At 38.2% G+C, this 17540-nt stretch overlaps 1 protein-coding gene across 1 annotated transcript; it reads right to left on the reverse strand.

The window, feature by feature from the left end:
* Positions 1 to 5425: 5425 nt before the first annotated feature.
* Positions 5426 to 9835, reverse strand: LOC121406864. Its single transcript, XM_041597735.1, has 4 exons — positions 9236 to 9835; positions 8536 to 8771; positions 7344 to 7489; positions 5426 to 7101 (listed from the first exon to the last, which is right to left on the reverse strand). The coding sequence occupies exons 1-4, from the start codon at positions 9833 to 9835 to the stop codon at positions 5426 to 5428; spliced, it is 2658 nt and encodes an 885-aa protein (XP_041453669.1).
* Between the last annotated feature and the right edge of the window lie 7705 nt (positions 9836 to 17540).

Consider the following 17540-nt stretch of genomic DNA (forward strand, 5'->3'; position numbering starts at 1 on the left):
GAGTTGTGGTTTTCGGGTAATTATTCTCATACACTTACCAGGAACTTACAAAATCAGAAGTGAAATCAAGCTTGAAAAGACTGATAATAATTTACTGGAACACTCAGAGGTACAGATGCGTAGATAACTTTTAAAATATAAAATTCAGTCTTCGTTTTGTGCTCTTAATAATTGTTTATGAAATAGATATATCAGCTCGCGCTTTGCGCTGGCATCGATTGTTTATATCCTATTTAAGATAATAAAATGTGCTTACAGTGTCCCGTTTTGGGTCTGAATCGCTAGAAAACAATTCAGCTTGCGCTCGTTTACTCCATTCTTTATTTAAAATTGTGCTGTAAATTTTAGTTTCCCGGAATATAACAAAAAAAATCAGCTCGCACTTCGGGCTCGCATTAATAATATTGTTTGGTTACGTACCCGTCCTGTGTCACTGTGAAAAAATTGGGCAATATTTTACCCAATATTTTGCCCAACGTTGGGCCGATAGTCAACCCTACCAACTACTGGGCAATATTTTACCCAACGTTGTTGGGGCATTAATGTGCCCAACTGTTGGGTAATATTTTGAACTACATTTTGGGGGACATTGATTTGCCCAACTTTTTAATAAAGTTATTAACCCAACATCTGGGCAAGGCCTACACTCACTTCGTGTACCTGGTCCGTGTCGATCCGGAGACCTTATCCGAAAGTGCTTTGCATGCACAATAACGCTGCATACAAGTGCAAGTGCATTATCTCAAGTGAGTGAAGCAAAAACAAAACAGCGTCAGATATATGTCATGTATGTAGGCCTATTCTGACAAATTCCTTACAAATTATGCTTAACGTAAAGTCCAAAATAAAAAAATTAAAAAAACGTTTAAGCAACTCATCTATGAAAGATTCAGCGAGGCTCCCCAGCCCCCAGTCATCTAGAAGCTCCTCCATATCTTATCGACCGTGTGTAGCATGCTGCAAGCGCAACTCGTGATCGTAAAGTTTCGCAACATTTACCACTCAGCAGGGCAATTACTAGCCCAACAATTGGACATCTGTATTTTGGCAGCGGCAGAGTAAAAATTTGCCTAAGTATTGGGCACATAATGCCCAACAAAACAATAACCAACGTATATATTACCCAACAAAAAAATGACAACGTAAATTTACTCTTTTTTTTCACAGTGTTATGGTTACAAAAAGTACGTAGAACGTTAAGTTTTATTTATTTATTTTATTTTATTGATATGTTCATATTCCACAATCATCAAAGTACGTTTCAGGTCGGAGTGTCTATAAGTTTCAGATCGCGCTTGGCGCGCATATTATTCGACTGGCGAGATATGTATAATTTTCATGAGTCATTGCAAACGATCATAAACAGGTCCCTTTCCAGGTCAATATATAAAAACTTTCAGCTCGCGCTTCGCGCTCGCATTGATCGTTAAGTTATATGCGCATATTAATTATGACTATAAATTTTCTTAGAACGTGCAATTTTCAGATTTGAATCCATTAAATATTCCCTAAATTTGAGCTTACGCTTCGCGCTTGGTTATTCATATGCTTTATCTTGTGTTTTAGAATAAAGTTCAGATGTATTTAAAACTTCAGTCTTTCGTTATTTCATTTATTTAAGCACGATGCCTACCTCAGCTAGCAGACTGTTCTTCCGCAGGGCCGTGCAGATAAAAAGTACAATTAAAGATAACATGTCAAAACATATTCCAAAAATTTGAGCTTGCGCTTCGCGCTCGCTTATTCATAGGCTTTATCTTGTTTTTAAGAATAAAGTTAAGATGTACTTACAACTTCAGTCTTTTGTTATTTCATTAATTTGAGCACGATGCCTACCTCAGCCGGCAGAATGTTCTTCCGTAGGGCCGTGCAGATAAAAATATACAATTCAAGATAATATATGTCGAATCATAAAACAACATTCATCATGCTATGTTATGACTATTCACTTAAAAAAAAGAAACGACAAAAAATAGCATTTAGCGGCCGATCGGAGAGAATGAGAAAGCTGGCGAAAGCTGCATGGATCCCCACTGGATAATCGTAGGAGAGGTTTACGGTGCACCATATGGTGAGTGCTAGAAGGACTAAGAATAGGATAGAGGTAGAAGTGAAATGGAGAGGCGGAGAAGTGGAAGGTTGTCAGTCAGTCTTCCCTCCTGATGAGCGACAGTCAACCTGTCGAAACGCCAAATCTTCTCTCCTGTCTACAACTCCACTCGCCGACTCAAGCGAGTCGTCTTTCATCTCTCCATCTACTCTAGCCTCTCAACTTTTCGACACTCGGTTCAGAAATGAATGCTCCACTTTTCAGCTTTCTAATTTCATATTCATTTCATTTCTACCTCTATCCATTTTTTTAATGATGATCAGTATCAAAATTCTCTTCATCTTTATGGAATCATAAAAAAAAATCAATTTTTTTTTAAACATTACTTAATCATCTTTATTGCAATAAAAACAAAACAAGAGGAAACAAAAGAAAACTAGGTTGCCACTACCGTCAGTAGCAGTAGCTTTTTCTTATCATCATGATTGTCTTCATCGTCATCATCTCTGTAAATCATCACCACCACCACCACCACCATCATCATCATCATCACCATCATCATCACCATTAACATCATCATCATCACCATCATCATCATCGTCGTCTCGTCGTCACCATCATCATATAATCTGCACGATATTCCTCATCATCATCTTTTTCATCATAATAGTCGTAGTCGTCATCATCATCATCATCGAAGTAATAGTTAACATACAGTAAACCTTTCATTATCATACCAATCTTTTGTCATCACGGTTATGATCATCATCGTAACCTGTATTTAATTAGTATCACCTTCAAATAACAATGCCATGAACATCATAAATACGCTGATATATTAAGATAAACAAGTCAGTTTGTGGTACAATGAACTAAATTCAAGAGGTTCTTATATTCATTAAAAAGGCTGCAATACATTTGGCCATTTCCATTTTTAAACAGAATCAATGGAATTATAAATCAATCAAATATTCTGGTGGTGGGGGTGCTCACAATCACAAGTGAATAAATAAAGTATTCGAGAGATATTGAAAGTGCCACCGACAACATTTCTCTGTCAAATGTCACTAGAACCCCCCCCCCAAAAAAAATGTGCTCGGGTAAATCCTAATGATAAGACATGTTCAAATTTCGGGCTCAATATCCCAGCCTGTAAACCAAAATTGATGATTGCATTTCTTTGGTACATTTTTATACTGTGTACCGTATATACATACATGGATGACCGAATGTGAGCATATTGAACGTGATTAAACGTAATTAGAATGGCTACCTGTCCTCACGATCCCATGGTAATTATTCCGAAGCAAAAGTTACTTGAAACTTTGAAACAAATTTAACTTGGATAAAAAGAGAAAACTCAAGTAAGCAAAATGCCGAAAAGACCATAAGAATCCGACGTAAAGTAAGAAAGTTATGAAATTTAAGTTTCGCTTGTTTTTCACAATGCAGTAAACCGATATGCGCAACACGTATAAGGAAACCCGCAACATCCGCAGTTTCACACTCTTATGTATTTTACTATATGAAATCTGGAATATTTTCATTGTATCCATGTCAGATTGTCGAACAAGGTTTGAATTCTCTCTCTCTGCACATATCGAGGGCGCAGGATGACTTTCTTAAAATTAGCTAGCGAGCGAAGCGAACGAACATTCCCCCCTTTTTAAATAAAAATATATGCTTACAAGTGAGTTTGTATATAAAAAAATGATATGACACTCACTCTCTCCCTTTCTATTTCTCTTTCTTCGTCTTTATGTTTTTTTCTAAGACAGGAAAGTTTGGGATCCAGTGTTCCCAAGCCCCCATCTATGCGCCCGTGATTGTCATTTTTTCAAGCAATCTGCTTATGATGACAATCCTTCTCATGCAAATTTTTAATATCATATAGTTAATCATTTTTGTCTGGAATTATCTTTTTAGTACTCTTTATTTATAATTCATGCCAAAAATGTTAACATATTATGTTTAATATGTTATGAAAAATGGATTATACGAATGTTATGGATGCAGAAGAAAACAATGAATCAAATCAAAATCATTTTTATTGTAAGCTATCCTGATTAAATCATAAGAGTCCTTATTGTTAAATCTGTAAAAATTAAATATTCCATGAATATTCACTTATGAAACATTTCCCTTTATATTAAACTGTGACATCATTTCGGTGTATGTGATTCCTTGTGTGTTATGTTGAAAAATTATCCTTTTTTTTGCTATTGTAACTATTTTCATGTACATTATGTAAACATAATATTGACTATGTATCAATGAAGTTTGATTAAGTCAATTTAATTCAGTTTAATATACAAAAGAACAGTAAAACTGTAACATCTGCTCTCTCATTCGCATTATCGTCCGTGTCGTCGACATAACTATATATTTTGTGAGAATAAGCGGACCTTTGAAATGTCAAAACATTCTTATTTTACATCATATTTTGATGAAAATTTGTGTGTAACGCTTGTTTAATTTTGTTTTTAATCCACATCAGATCTTTCAAGTCCAGTCGACTTCTTCTTTAATATATAATCCAAAGTTGTGTTTTAAATATGGTTGCCAATGTGAAGCATAATTGCAGAAGTCCAAACTTTGGAACAAACATGTACGTGTGTGTCACGAAAAATACTAATAGCTTTCTGTGAATGATATCTCTTCCTTCCCTCAACAATAAAGCATGGGAGAAGAGTCTGAAAACATAAATAAACACAATGTGTAAACAAAATTTTGACAGTTTTAGCGCCCATAGTTTCTGCACAGATTTAGGCCATAGTTTAAGTTAAAACCATCTTCAGAATACTGACATGTGGTCTCCGAGATGGATTGGGCCATTTAGGCTGATCAATCGCAACCCGAGACCAACGGTCATAGGCATCGATCGATATTACAAACAACCCTATGGCCTTTCTTTGAATAGCGTTGAAGCTGTTGTAAGTTTTCCGCTGTCAATATTGGAATACATCTTTTAAATCTGAATCAATACAGCAGGAAATAGCCTGCAATACATGATTTTTGAGTTACCAAATACATGGCACTCTAATCGTAACCTTATCAGTTGTGGCGTCCATCATCATCTATTCAAGAAAATGGACACCCCTTCTGCGAAGAACACAGTGTCCCACAATCTTTTCACTTACTGCACTTTGTGACGATGTGCTTCAGATTGTTCTAACTTGACAATGTAAAGATATCTTCATACAGTGAACACCTCCCACAGTGTGACTGCTCCAAGTGGACAATGTGAAAATGTTATTCAAAGTGTGGTACACCATGCGAATTACAGTTTCACACACTGAATGCACTGTGGATCACTAATACCTTTCCAGCAAGTTTCTTTCTTCATGTGCACTGCAACTAAATCTAAACAGGGTTTCAAGAAAATGAAGAAGATCGAAGTTGTTTATCCGATGTAGATGAGATTGACGGATCATAGATAACGATCCAGGACCCAATCGTATTCCATTCATACGCCTCTCCTAATGTCATAATACGAATGGCATATACATTAGGCTCTGGGAAAACGAAGTGAAATAAAGTTAAGAAGACGGAATGCTGTTTGATAGCCTTGGTTTGCACGGTGATGACGTCGTAGCCGTCACGCGTTGCTGATGTTACATCGTATCTGAATGTCCGTCCGACGTCAGAATCATAGGAGATGTCGATGTGGCCCTTACCATCGCTCGTTTCCAGCTTGGACACGGAGGTCCTCATGCCAAGTCTGTAGAAGATATCATTGGGTCCGCAAATGAGACCTTCCACAGGGAATCTTGGTTTGTTAGACATCGTACGCACTACGAGAAGCCATCCGCCAACACGTTTATTCTGGGTACATTCTTTCGGACGTGCGTACACCTGCAGGACGAAGTAGCCAGTCTCTCTCATCCGGATGTGGAATGTCGTGACAGATATCGATTTCGATGAATCGCTAGTAGTGTGGATGATGACACGGCGGCTTTGAAGGCGATCTTCCTGTTTGACGTCCTGCAGACAGCAAGACAAAACTAAGTCCTTGCTCGTCGGCCAGCTCATCTTCAGTTGGACTTCTCCTTCAGTGGCTATGATCGTGGAGGATGAGTGCCCCGACGTCACCTTCATACCGTAGTCCGCAAAGTTCTCATTCGGACCCCAAACATTGAATCCCATTGTTTGCGAGAAAGTCATAGTGTATAGGGTCTCTTTTTCTCCAGTATCCTTGATCAGGTACTCCCCTTGTCGACTGTAATCCTTGCCAGATGTGTTGATCAGCATACGCAGGACATACCGTCCCGGAGCGGGGCAAAAGACGTGTACCATCACCCTATCTCCAACCCTCTCCATATACACATGATTGGAAATGAAGCGTTGGAAGTTGTCAACATTGAAGAACCTGTACACTAGTTTTACTCTGTAATCATCGGTGATAAACCCTACAACAGCCTTGCCGTACTCGGCATCCAAAAACGGCGAAACATGCGTCAAGGGACGAACTTGAGCACAGGTGATCATTGACCCGCACATTCCTGAGTCAGGGCAAATGAGAGGAGGATTCGTCACTCCTCCTTTGGCGATGATTGTGAATGCTACCAAGTGACAGTGTCCCGTGTCTATAACGGTTGGAGGCAAAATTGCATTTGGATCGCGATCCCTACCAATGTCACAAACCAACTGCCCGAAGACCTTGAAGTCCCAGATGCCATTGTGTGGCAGATTGAGGTCGCTATGTAAAACGTTGCCATCCCACCACTGTACCGCATGATCCCGGTGGTCGATGAAGTCCGTTGACGCCGTCAACGACGTCCACGTTATCATAGGAACAGAACTCGTCATAGTGATGCGGACATGGTTTTGGTCATCTGCGCGTATCACTCCAAGGTTATGACTTTGGACCTTCAAGTTACAGAGAGATGCCAACGCTCCAAACGTGGGTTGGATATTGAAATGTTGCAGTGAAGTGTAAGGGACGGGCTCACCGTATCTGTCCAGTGGCGCAGGTAGATGTCGAGAGTGGAAGTATTGCGGATCAGCTAAAAACTCATACTCTCTGAACTTATCTGGACAGCATGAAGAATCTGATGGAAATAATGATTAAAAATAATTTGGTGGGTAAAAAATACGAGACATTCTGTGCATTAAAAAATCTACATAATTCTGTCTTTCAAGAAATGAAACTATACCCAGCGTATATTCTGAGAACGTGAACATACATATTAGTAACTGCAGAGAATATTTCGTGAAATACCCCTAGCTGATTGCACACCAGAATAATCGTACAATCCGTGCTAAAGAGACAATAGCGACATATTTCTGTTACCTGAGGGGTAAGATGCAGCCGTACAATCTGAAAGATACCAGCGACCATTAAGACGTATTCTATTCCAGGCATGCGCAAAGGGTGTCTTGCCAGGCAGAAGGTTTTTGGTGTATCCCACAACCACCTCACATGTGAGACTTGCCAAACTGCAGAAGGAAAATGATTTTGCAATTAAAAAAAAGAGTAGAAGTAAATACGCTTTTTTTTAAAGATGCACCTTCGAAAATAAAAAAGGGCACACTTCGTGTTTATATACTGAAAACCCATATTTGAGCTTATTCTGACGGGTTCTAAAGGATAGGTATGGCCATCTTGATTTATATTTTGTAATAAACACGGCGCATGCCAGCATATGCCATCTTTCGAGGCAGAGTATGATAAGGATTATCTGTATTAACTCGGAGAAAAATTATGTTCATTTTGGCTGATGTAATAGGTTGCTGTATTTACATACTCTTAGGCAATATCGTATTTGGGTTAGGGTACCATCAGTCAGTCACACAGCACAACCGACTCCAACAAGCCCCAAACCCACCACATACAGTTTCTCAAAGCCCATTCCGAGCCCAGACTCTGATGTAATTCCAATCTTTAAATTATGAGAACAACAATCGACCGTAAATCCACTTCTACATATGCACTGCCCCTGCTACTAAATCAAAATTATATCACGAAGAAAAATAAACTTATTATGACTAGGTAACAATAAACAATACTCAATGACAGGAGCCAAGGAATTGTCTTAAAAGTGGAAGGAGGGGGAGGGGGGTAGGGCTAAGCCGAGGAAAGTGAGGGGATGGGCTGATTATGCCCCAAGATACATCAGATGGTAATTCTTAAGTTTTTGTACATGGTTTTGTACCCCTTCCACCACCTCTGCGGCCCCTGAATAAATCTATCGACACCGTTTTAACTGTCGGGATCGTCTTCAACATTTCAAGTCGATTACGACTAATGCGACCATTCAAACCAAATTCCTATACTTCCTTTCATCAATGGGTTGACTCGAAGTCCGACTCGACTCTCAACATAAAATAATGATTATACGCCGGTGTGAGCTTCAATCCTTTTCCAACTAAACTGTGAAATACGCCTTTGCACATTCGAGATTGACTCCACAATTTAATTACATGTGGGTCATAATTAGTCTTACCATTAAAAGTCTCAACGCCATGGCCACGGAACAACTTACCTGCACAGGTACTGCAAAAGATTGGAGTAGCCACATGAATCTGCTTTCCCAGATTGAAGAACATCCAGCGGTGAAATACCATGATCTTCGTGGTCGGGACCAATGTGGACCTCGTAAGATATAGCGTGAGCCACCCAACGGAATAACACCCTGAACCTCTGGAAGTCATTCTTAGCTCCTTTGGTTAGGTAACTGACGATCTTTTCTGGTTTACCTCTCCTTAGTTCTTCAGGTGCCTACCGTGAGATCAACAGAGTGATGACTTCTAGTAAACCTCATTTAAAATATTATATTCTGCTTAACGGGGAGAACAGGAAGAACAGCTTATGGAAGCACCCTCAATTTTCAAGGCCTTAATTTTTTTTTATTTACTTATTTTTTTTTTACTTTTTCCTGCCAGGACATAGTAAGTGAACATTTCGATCCAGTTGCAAAAAATTAAGCATCATTGCAAGGGGATAGGATATATTTTTTTTGATAAATTTGTCTTCAGTGCTCATGGATTAGACTTGTCAGCTACTCTGTTCACATAAAACATAATTTGGGATACAAGCTATCGTTACAGTGAATCATTACTAAGGTTAAAGTGAATAGCTTCATGGCATTAAACTGTATTCGAGATTGACTAATTGATTAAACGAACCAAAATAGTTGTAACCAACATCTTGGTCACAAAAATCAATAAATAAAAAAAAAATACCTTAAGAGCACGCTTATCCAGAGACTTTACATATTTATAGCTTGGCATGAACTCCCTTTTTTCAGACCAAATGGTGTCGTCGGCAGAAAGATTCTCTTCACCTCGGGGGAAAGCATCAGCGCCAAAAACAACGTCAGAAGGATCTTCAACGGAATACCTCACGGACGAATCGAAAGGGGATGTGATGATAACCTTCGCGTGCTTAGACTTCCTAGAAATGTTTGGGTCGTCGGGCTTGTCTCCTTCAGGAGAAGGAGCCATGAAAGGTACCTGAGGTGCAACAGATGTTGTACCCTGTTCAGTGTTCTTCCGGTTATCAATGAGGAGCTTCGACAAAGCGGGCACATCCAACTTGGAGACATCAACTTCCTTTGGGTGAGGAGGAAGATGAGTAGGATTGTCCTTGATGATCGGGGCTTTCTGGTTGTAATCTGGCAGTGTTGACATTGGAGGCATCTTGGCTCGGTTCCTCTCCCCAGGCGTCCAGGAAGCACTTTCCGTCATTCCCGACAGGCTGAAAGGCTGAGAGGGCGCTATGGAAAGCTGTTCTGTAACCTCAACGTTCCTCTCCTGAACTGGGGTCGAGTTCACACAGCCCATCTCCAATTAGTACACGAGGTGTAATCGAATGTTCAATCAAAATGTCATATGCCTACCTGCATTGAGTGAAGAAGAAAGTTTAGATAGAATAGAAACGGGGGGGGGGGGGGAGTGTCTCTTGAGTACTTACATTAAGCACCGGGATTAAGCACCACGAGAAGGAGCTAGGGTGTGTGGGGTTGGTCAATCGATGCGATGTAAAGACATCTGGGTGTATTGCGTGCATTTCCTAGAACCAATATTACAATTTGTTTATCCCCGTCACCATTTTTCTTTTTTTTTTTTTGGGGGGGGGGTGAAAATTTGTGATTTTTTTTTCATTTTTAGGTTGTTTTAGTATTTATGAATACATTGAAAAATAAGGTTTTATCAATAAAATTACCTCTTGAACATGGTGAATATTTTTATTTTTATCTGAACAATATCATAATTATGATGGTGCCCGTTCATAAATATGCTGGCATTTATGAGTTGTGGCCCTATGCCTAAAAACAATACAAGGATATTCATACACACCATAAAATACACAAAAACTGCACACATTCTACATAAAAGTTTTCAAATATGAAGTAAAGAAAAGATAATACATATATTACAAATTACAAACAAAAATGAATATTAGCCCGACATTTTTTTAACTCGAGAGGGTGGTTAGTATTATAAGGTGCTTGAATAAATTGCGCGTTACCTTATTTTGTGCACAGTCGCATATATATATATCTCAAAAAGTAATTAATTGATAATCTGAGAACACCAACAGAAAGAGCGATTTAACAAGGGTGAGTAATTTTCTTGAAGATTAGGTCTCCCTTTGTGAAAATATTGCTGTTTTATTTTGTTTTGTTTTATATTGCAGTTTTTCATGATTTCAGTTAATATTTTCATTCATTCAGGTTTTATTTCCACAAATCCGTTATGTTACAAAACTTTGATAACTTAACTTACATAACTAAGTTGAACAACCATTGCACACGTAGACTATAAATTATAAATAGCAAGCATTCTTAAACAGTACATATTAATAGATGTTTAAGTACATAAGAAACGGAAAATTGGAGGAAACCTTATAAGCAGAATGCTTGTAGATAAGGTTCCCTTTGGTGTGAGCTGTGCGACTTTTTCAATGGAATAACAACTTCATGATTGATAATTTGTTTTCATAGGAAGTTAGTTAGACATTGATACTCTAAAGATTATTAATGACAGTAGGCCTATTGCATTATGTAACTAGCAAAAGTAACAACAGTGCTTAGCAGCCAATTGCGATCAGAATCAAGGTTGCCATGAAAGATCTAGTTATACCGAGTTGTTGCGTGTCCGGACAATCAATTCTTAACAGCCATTTGAAAAAAAATAACAAGCGATGTTTCATCAATATTTAGCACAAAATGTTAGGAAATTTTAAAAGAACAAAATTAGAAGATATTAGGCCTACAACTATTGAATTTAGATAGACCTAGGCCTAGATCTATTATTAATTAAGTGTATGATGGTGGGCCCAAGTCTGCGCACCTAACAATTTGAGTTAAGATTTAACATGAATTTCTTCTTATTTTACGAAATCTTTCAGTTAATAATGTTCCTTATATTATTATGAGTAAGTGTACCAAATTTCTCATTAAAAAATGAAAGAAAATGTAGGATTTTCTTGAAAAAACCTCGGGCTGTCATTTTCAGATTGAAAAAAAAAATGGTACCCCATGTCTGCGCACTCATTCACTTTGCACACTATTCGGGGATTTTGTTGAGAAAGGACGCATTTTGAGGCCGTCACACGAAATGCCCTAAATTCATTATTTTTCCATCATTTTGAGTCGGATTTTTTTATGAATACCTGTCTTTGTATTGCATGTGTAAAGTTCGTGCTCGTTGCGTATCTTCTTTTACTAGAATCGCGCAGATACGCGGGTGCGCAGACTTGGGAGACCGCGCAGACATGGGGGACCTGACCATATACCCAGTTGTTGTGTGTCCGGACAGGTTGTGTGTACGAACGATCAATTTTAAAAAGTCATTTGGAAAAAATTACAAGCGAAGTTTCATCAATTTTAGAGTAGAAAATGTTAGGAAATATTAAAGGGCCTAGAGAACAAAATATAAGATGATTCCTTCCATTGAATTTACATTTTTGGAGTAATCCTAAGACAAAAAAGAAGGCTTCAAAATATAAAGTGTCCGGACACCCGACCCCCATCCTACTAGTAATCCAAAGACAAAGGCTTCAAAATTCTAAACTTTTAAAGTGTCCGGACACCCGACCCTCATCCTACCATCAAATTGTATAAAGCGGTAATGAGAAATTCTTTATAAATGGGAACTCTAGGAGCGTTTCACGGTTTTTATCCTATACTATAGTCTAGAAAGTCTTTTAACCGACAGCTACCATATTGTAATTAATTGTGTTTTTCACTGATTTCAGCCAATCAAAGCAAATCAAATCAGACAACTTGTCGGACACAATTTCTCCTTATGACATAATTATGAAAAAAATCAAACAAAATGGTGTTTTGACTCGTTCACTTCCCTCGTTTGCTCGCATTTCAGAGTTAATCATCACGCATGCGCCATTATGTTCTGCCCCTCTCTAGGTTTTCATAGTCAGATTCATATTATCAATGTCGGATCCATTATCTAGAATCTTCGATCAGAATGGGCTACTGAAGGCGAATACTAGGCCTAACCCTTATTGGAGATCCAACTGTAGGCCTAGTGCACTTCATAGAAAGAATTGAATGATTTGCTCTTGTCGCACCCGTGCCTGAATTTGGACTCACCCGAGTGATTCTAGGAAAGTAAGGTTTCCGGTGGTAGGCTCCTATCAACAATGAAATTTCTGCTGCAAGTTAATCAACAGCCATGGCTGCCGAACCAGCTGCATAAAAAAAGTTGTCGAACACGAAGACGGAGATGAATATAGATCTGCACCGGGGATCGAGAATAACGTGCAAACTCGTTGAACTTTGAAGATGGATGTCTTTTTTTAAAGATGATGTTGCCGGAGGTACCGCTGTCTACGATTCTTATTTGGAGTAGGCTGTGCCTTTTCCCCCTCTAAAAAGAATGAGCGAAAGGAAATAACTAGGACGAAGATACAAAACAGGCAGAAATAAATGCAAAATTCAAATTGAATTTGTGAAATCACAGGATCCATATTGTCCTCGGCATTTTGTAAACAACTTAACACAACAATGCAATGTCAACGTCACGTGCACTTGTTTTGATTGTTGCACGCGCAGCAACAATTAACGCGCGCAATAAAAGAGATCACGCTTGTTCTTATGACGTAAGGTTCCGGACTGTCTCATAATCTTGACGTCACATGAGATCTAATTATGGCGTCATTTTTTTTTTCTCTCAAATGGATAAAAGGGGTAGTATAACATTGTTACACAATCCATACCTCTTGAAAAAAAAACCTACCATTTTTCCGTTTTCTTCCTTTCATTTTGTAAGGCCTAATATTGAAGAAGTGGAGCACCTCTGGCAGTCTCGCCTGCATTAAACCTACAAGATTCAATATAGCAGCAATGCTGATTTTAAAAACGACTATAAAATAATCATAAAAAACACCATTCATATAATAATAACAATACTACGATCATTGACGCTAAATTGCATTTGACCTTGATCATCATGTGACCTAAGACTTTATGCAAGATGATCAGTGATAACGTTCACATTTCATGAACTCGATCTATAAACTTTTAAAGTTGTGATGGCAATTAATGCCCTCAACATGAACAAAGTTAAATGGCCTTCGACCTTCGCCATGTGACCTGAAACTCGCACGGGATCTTTAGTGATACTTGATTACTCGTGTTAAAGTTTTATGAACTAGATCCATAAACTTTATTATATACTTCAACAAATAGCCCCCAACATGGTCTAAGTTCGTTGACCCTAAATGACCTATGACTTTTGTCATGTGACCTAGCAGCTGAAAGGCAATATGTTCAGCAAGAACTAGGTCGATATATATTTTAAGTTTCGATGACAGTTCAAAAACTTAATCTGATAGGTTAAAAATTTCGATGTTGATAGGGGATGTCACACTGCACCCACTCTTTGCCGTCGCCTCTCATTTAAAGTGTATGGGGGGTCAAATCTCCCCTTACCATTTTAAGAAAGATAAGACAGTAATTCGATTAAGTACTGATGCATGATGAAAACATCTAAAGTCTCGCCATTCTACCTTCATTACAAAACAATAGAGTGAACTTGACAAGGTTTTTCATTCATTTCAAAAACACTTTATTCTACAATACTCAATCTGTGATGGATTCACACAAATGCATTGGATTGCAACAACCTTAAACACAGAGTTCAATAACAGATATCTGAAACAAATTTTACAAACAGCTCTATAATATTTTATTTCCTTCATGAAATCTCTTAAAAATATAATCTAAATCAACTTTTATCCCATTTTCGGCATCAAAAGAAATTCATGGATCAAAAGTGATATAGAGAAGAAAGAATTTTTGTAAACTTCAGCAACAATATCGAAGAAAGATTAAAAAAAAAATCCTCCACAAAACCCGCCTACAAACAAAACAAGTCACCAATACTATAACTCGTGAATAACTTTGGGAAATTACTCGTGCAGTTCGGTGTGATTTCGCATTGTTCAGCTACTAAAAACTGAATCACGACGCTTACTTTAGATATAAACTGATTATTGTAACCATGCAAGAAATTCATTTGTATGCTAGACTGATTTTCTGACCACAGGACAGGCGTAAATGGTGTGCGGAATTCACGTGACATATCTGTATTGATTTCATATAAAGATACAAAACGAAATCGACCATAAAAAATTCGTGTTAAGTGCCCCCTTTATACATTAAGCTCGCCTAAGTCATTTTCATTTCAACGCCATCTATCGGTAATTCGCTTGCAGTCAGTAGCAATTTCATCACAAAGGAGAAGTCCACACACACAAAAAAAATGATTTTATTACAAAGAGTGAAATCAAACAAGCGTGATAATGACAATCTCATCAAAATCTGACAGAAAACAGGAAAGTTATGACATTTTGAAGTTTCACAAAAGTCAAACTAGTATAACATTTGAAGTAGAAGGAGTATTAGTAGTAGTGGTGATGGTGGTGGTGGTGGAAGTAGTAGTAGTAGTAGTAGTAGTACATGGGACTGAAAAGCGGGAATGTTGGAGTGCAGAAGCCCTCTCTTCCTCTCAGAACCACTTGAAATGTAGTTGGTAAGCTCGAATGTTTATCTTAATCTTATAGTTTGATCAACTTTTTTTTTTTTTTTTTTGGGGGGGGGGATTTGACCAAAATCTCCTTCATTCGGAAAACGTTTTTCGTTAGTAGTAGTAGTAGTAGTAACAGTAGTAGCAGCAGTAGCAGAGTCGTATATATTAGTAGTTTTAGTAGTAGTAGTTGTAGTAGTAGAAGTAAAAGTAGTAATAGAAGAAGAGGTAGTATAAGAAGAAGTATAGTAGTAGTAGTAGTAATAGTAGTAGTAGTAGTCGCAGTAGTCGTCGTAGTCATAGTCGTCGTCGTAGTAGTAGTAGTAGAAAAAGTAGTAGTAGTAGTAGTAGTAGTAGTAGTAGTAGTAGTAGTAGTGGTAGTAGTAGTAGTAGTAGTAGTAGTAGTAGTAGTAGTAGTAGTAGTAGTAGTAGTAGTAGTAGTAGTAGTAGTTATATAAAAGGTAACCTACATGAATCAGAACCGGGGACCGTTTCATAAAGTGAATTTAAGAACGACTGGTTATCCTTTCTTGTGGTAAATGGTATACACCACTAAATGTTCATTGGCACTGGTTTAGTGCATAAAAAAAGACTCACCAGTCCTTCTTAAAGTCACTCTTAACTTACGAACAGCTTAATGAAAACCCACCCGGAGGTTGTCCTGAAAGAAGTATTACGTAGAAGAAGGTAGAGTAATAACTGCAGCAGCAGCTGCAGTATTAGCAGTAGTCGGAGTCATTTTTTCACAACAAACATTGACGGGCAGATCATTACTCGGTATAACGGTAGACAGACATTCATCACCTTATCTTCCATAATAACTCCTTAGCACCAAATATTGACATTACATCATTACCATTCATTTCACACATATTTAACATAATTCTCCCAGGAGAATCTGTCCTGCACATTCGATTATTTCTTTTGGTTATAACAAACTTCTTCGGATTTTCTATAAAAAAACTTCGGCATAAAATTAGTTGTCTATCTATGACAATAAACATAATGCAGTATCGCCGCTTGACCATGTTGACAGAACAAAGTGACACACGGGGCCTGTTGCATAAAACTCTTTACCTGAGAAAACTCTGGTAAAAACTGAAAACTGAGGTTAATCTGATTTCTGCCATTGACTTTAACACAGGGCGAAAACTTTGGTAAAACAACCTGAGATTTCTCAGGTAAAAAGTTTTATGCAACGGGCCCAAGGTGTGTTCTTTGATTCTGATCGTCTGCTGAGCTTGATGGAAGATTACACGGTAATTATACCCCCATCCCACCATTTTCGTAAGTTCTTGATGGATCATGAATTCACAGGTCCATGCAAAGCCTTCCTAAGATGCCTGCATCAAAACTCAGTCAGTGACCTAATGTTGGACATTATTGAACTTCGGTTTAAGTTTGGTAAATTGATTGATTGGTTAGAAAGAAATATAAAACGGTACTAGACACACATTCAAATTGACTTGTAATCGGCAACCAGTTTGGTCGGGGGGGGGGGCAATTTGATCCTGATTCGAACCAACCCCTACTAGAAAGAAAGAAAACAGTCTCGCGCAGTGTGATCACAGTGTGTTCACATGGTGGACGATGTGAAGATATTATTCACACAATTAAAGTGCTAAAATTCCACAGTGTGAAGATATTTTCACACTGTGGACACCTAGACAGGGTGGTAAATTGCCAGTTCGTCTAATGCCAACTCGTCCACTCACCCCATGGTCTACTTTCATTCAGTCCAATGCCATTCTGTCCTTCAACATTTCGTCTCACTTCCGTTTGGTCCAATAACCATTTGGTCCAATTATCACTTCGTCTAATCATCATTTCGTCTATGACCATTTCGTCTGATGACCAGTTGGTCTAATATCCATTTTATTTTCACTCATTTTGTAGAATTAACACTTGGTCCAATATAGACGAAATGGTATGGTTATCAGACGAAACGGTGAGCGGAAGAAATGGCAATTAGCTTCTGTGGATAGTGGACGAAATGATGGTAGTAGACCACAATGAGAGTAGACGAGTTGGCAATTCGACGAATTGGTATTAGACGAAATGGAAATAAACCAGCAGTGTGACTGTTCACAGTGTGTTAACATGGTCGACTATGTGAATATGTGATTCACACTATGGAATGCTCAAATTTAACAGTGTGAAGGTGATTTCACATTGTGTTCCACACTGTGAACACACTGTGGCACACCCTTTGGGAAACTGTGTTTTTCAAGCAGGGCAATACCCGAGGTATAGGGCCTAAATAAGCCCTACTCCTCAAAACTAACAAAATTAGTATTTCAAATCACACCAAGGATATGCCTGAAGTGAACACGGGCCTATTACATTTAGGCCTATCTCTTAAAGAGTGGAGCTGTCCGAACGATTCATTGAACGGATTGTGTTATCGAAATCTTTCCATATTTTTCAAAATACAACTTTAAAGCACATGTTTCATTCTTATTTTAGATGATTACTAAAATCTGGGCCCCATCTT

This window comes from Lytechinus variegatus, chromosome 2, assembly GCF_018143015.1.
Source record: "Lytechinus variegatus isolate NC3 chromosome 2, Lvar_3.0, whole genome shotgun sequence".
NCBI classification, from domain to species: domain Eukaryota; kingdom Metazoa; phylum Echinodermata; class Echinoidea; order Temnopleuroida; family Toxopneustidae; genus Lytechinus; species Lytechinus variegatus.

What these genes read in the sequence shown, in the direction of transcription:
- LOC121406864 (XM_041597735.1), bottom strand. Translation starts at nt 9,835, where the DNA reads ATGGGCTGTGTGAACTCGACCCCAGTTCAGGAGAGGAACGTTGAGGTT. An exon ending in CTTTTGCAGTACCTGTGCAG is followed by an intron (nt 7,490 to 8,535) that starts GTAAGTTGTTCC and finishes TTCCTTCTGCAG; the next exon opens with TTTGGCAAGTCTCACATGTG. An exon ending in GGCTGCATCTTACCCCTCAG is followed by an intron (nt 7,102 to 7,343) that starts GTAACAGAAATA and finishes TATTTCCATCAG; the next exon opens with ATTCTTCATGCTGTCCAGAT.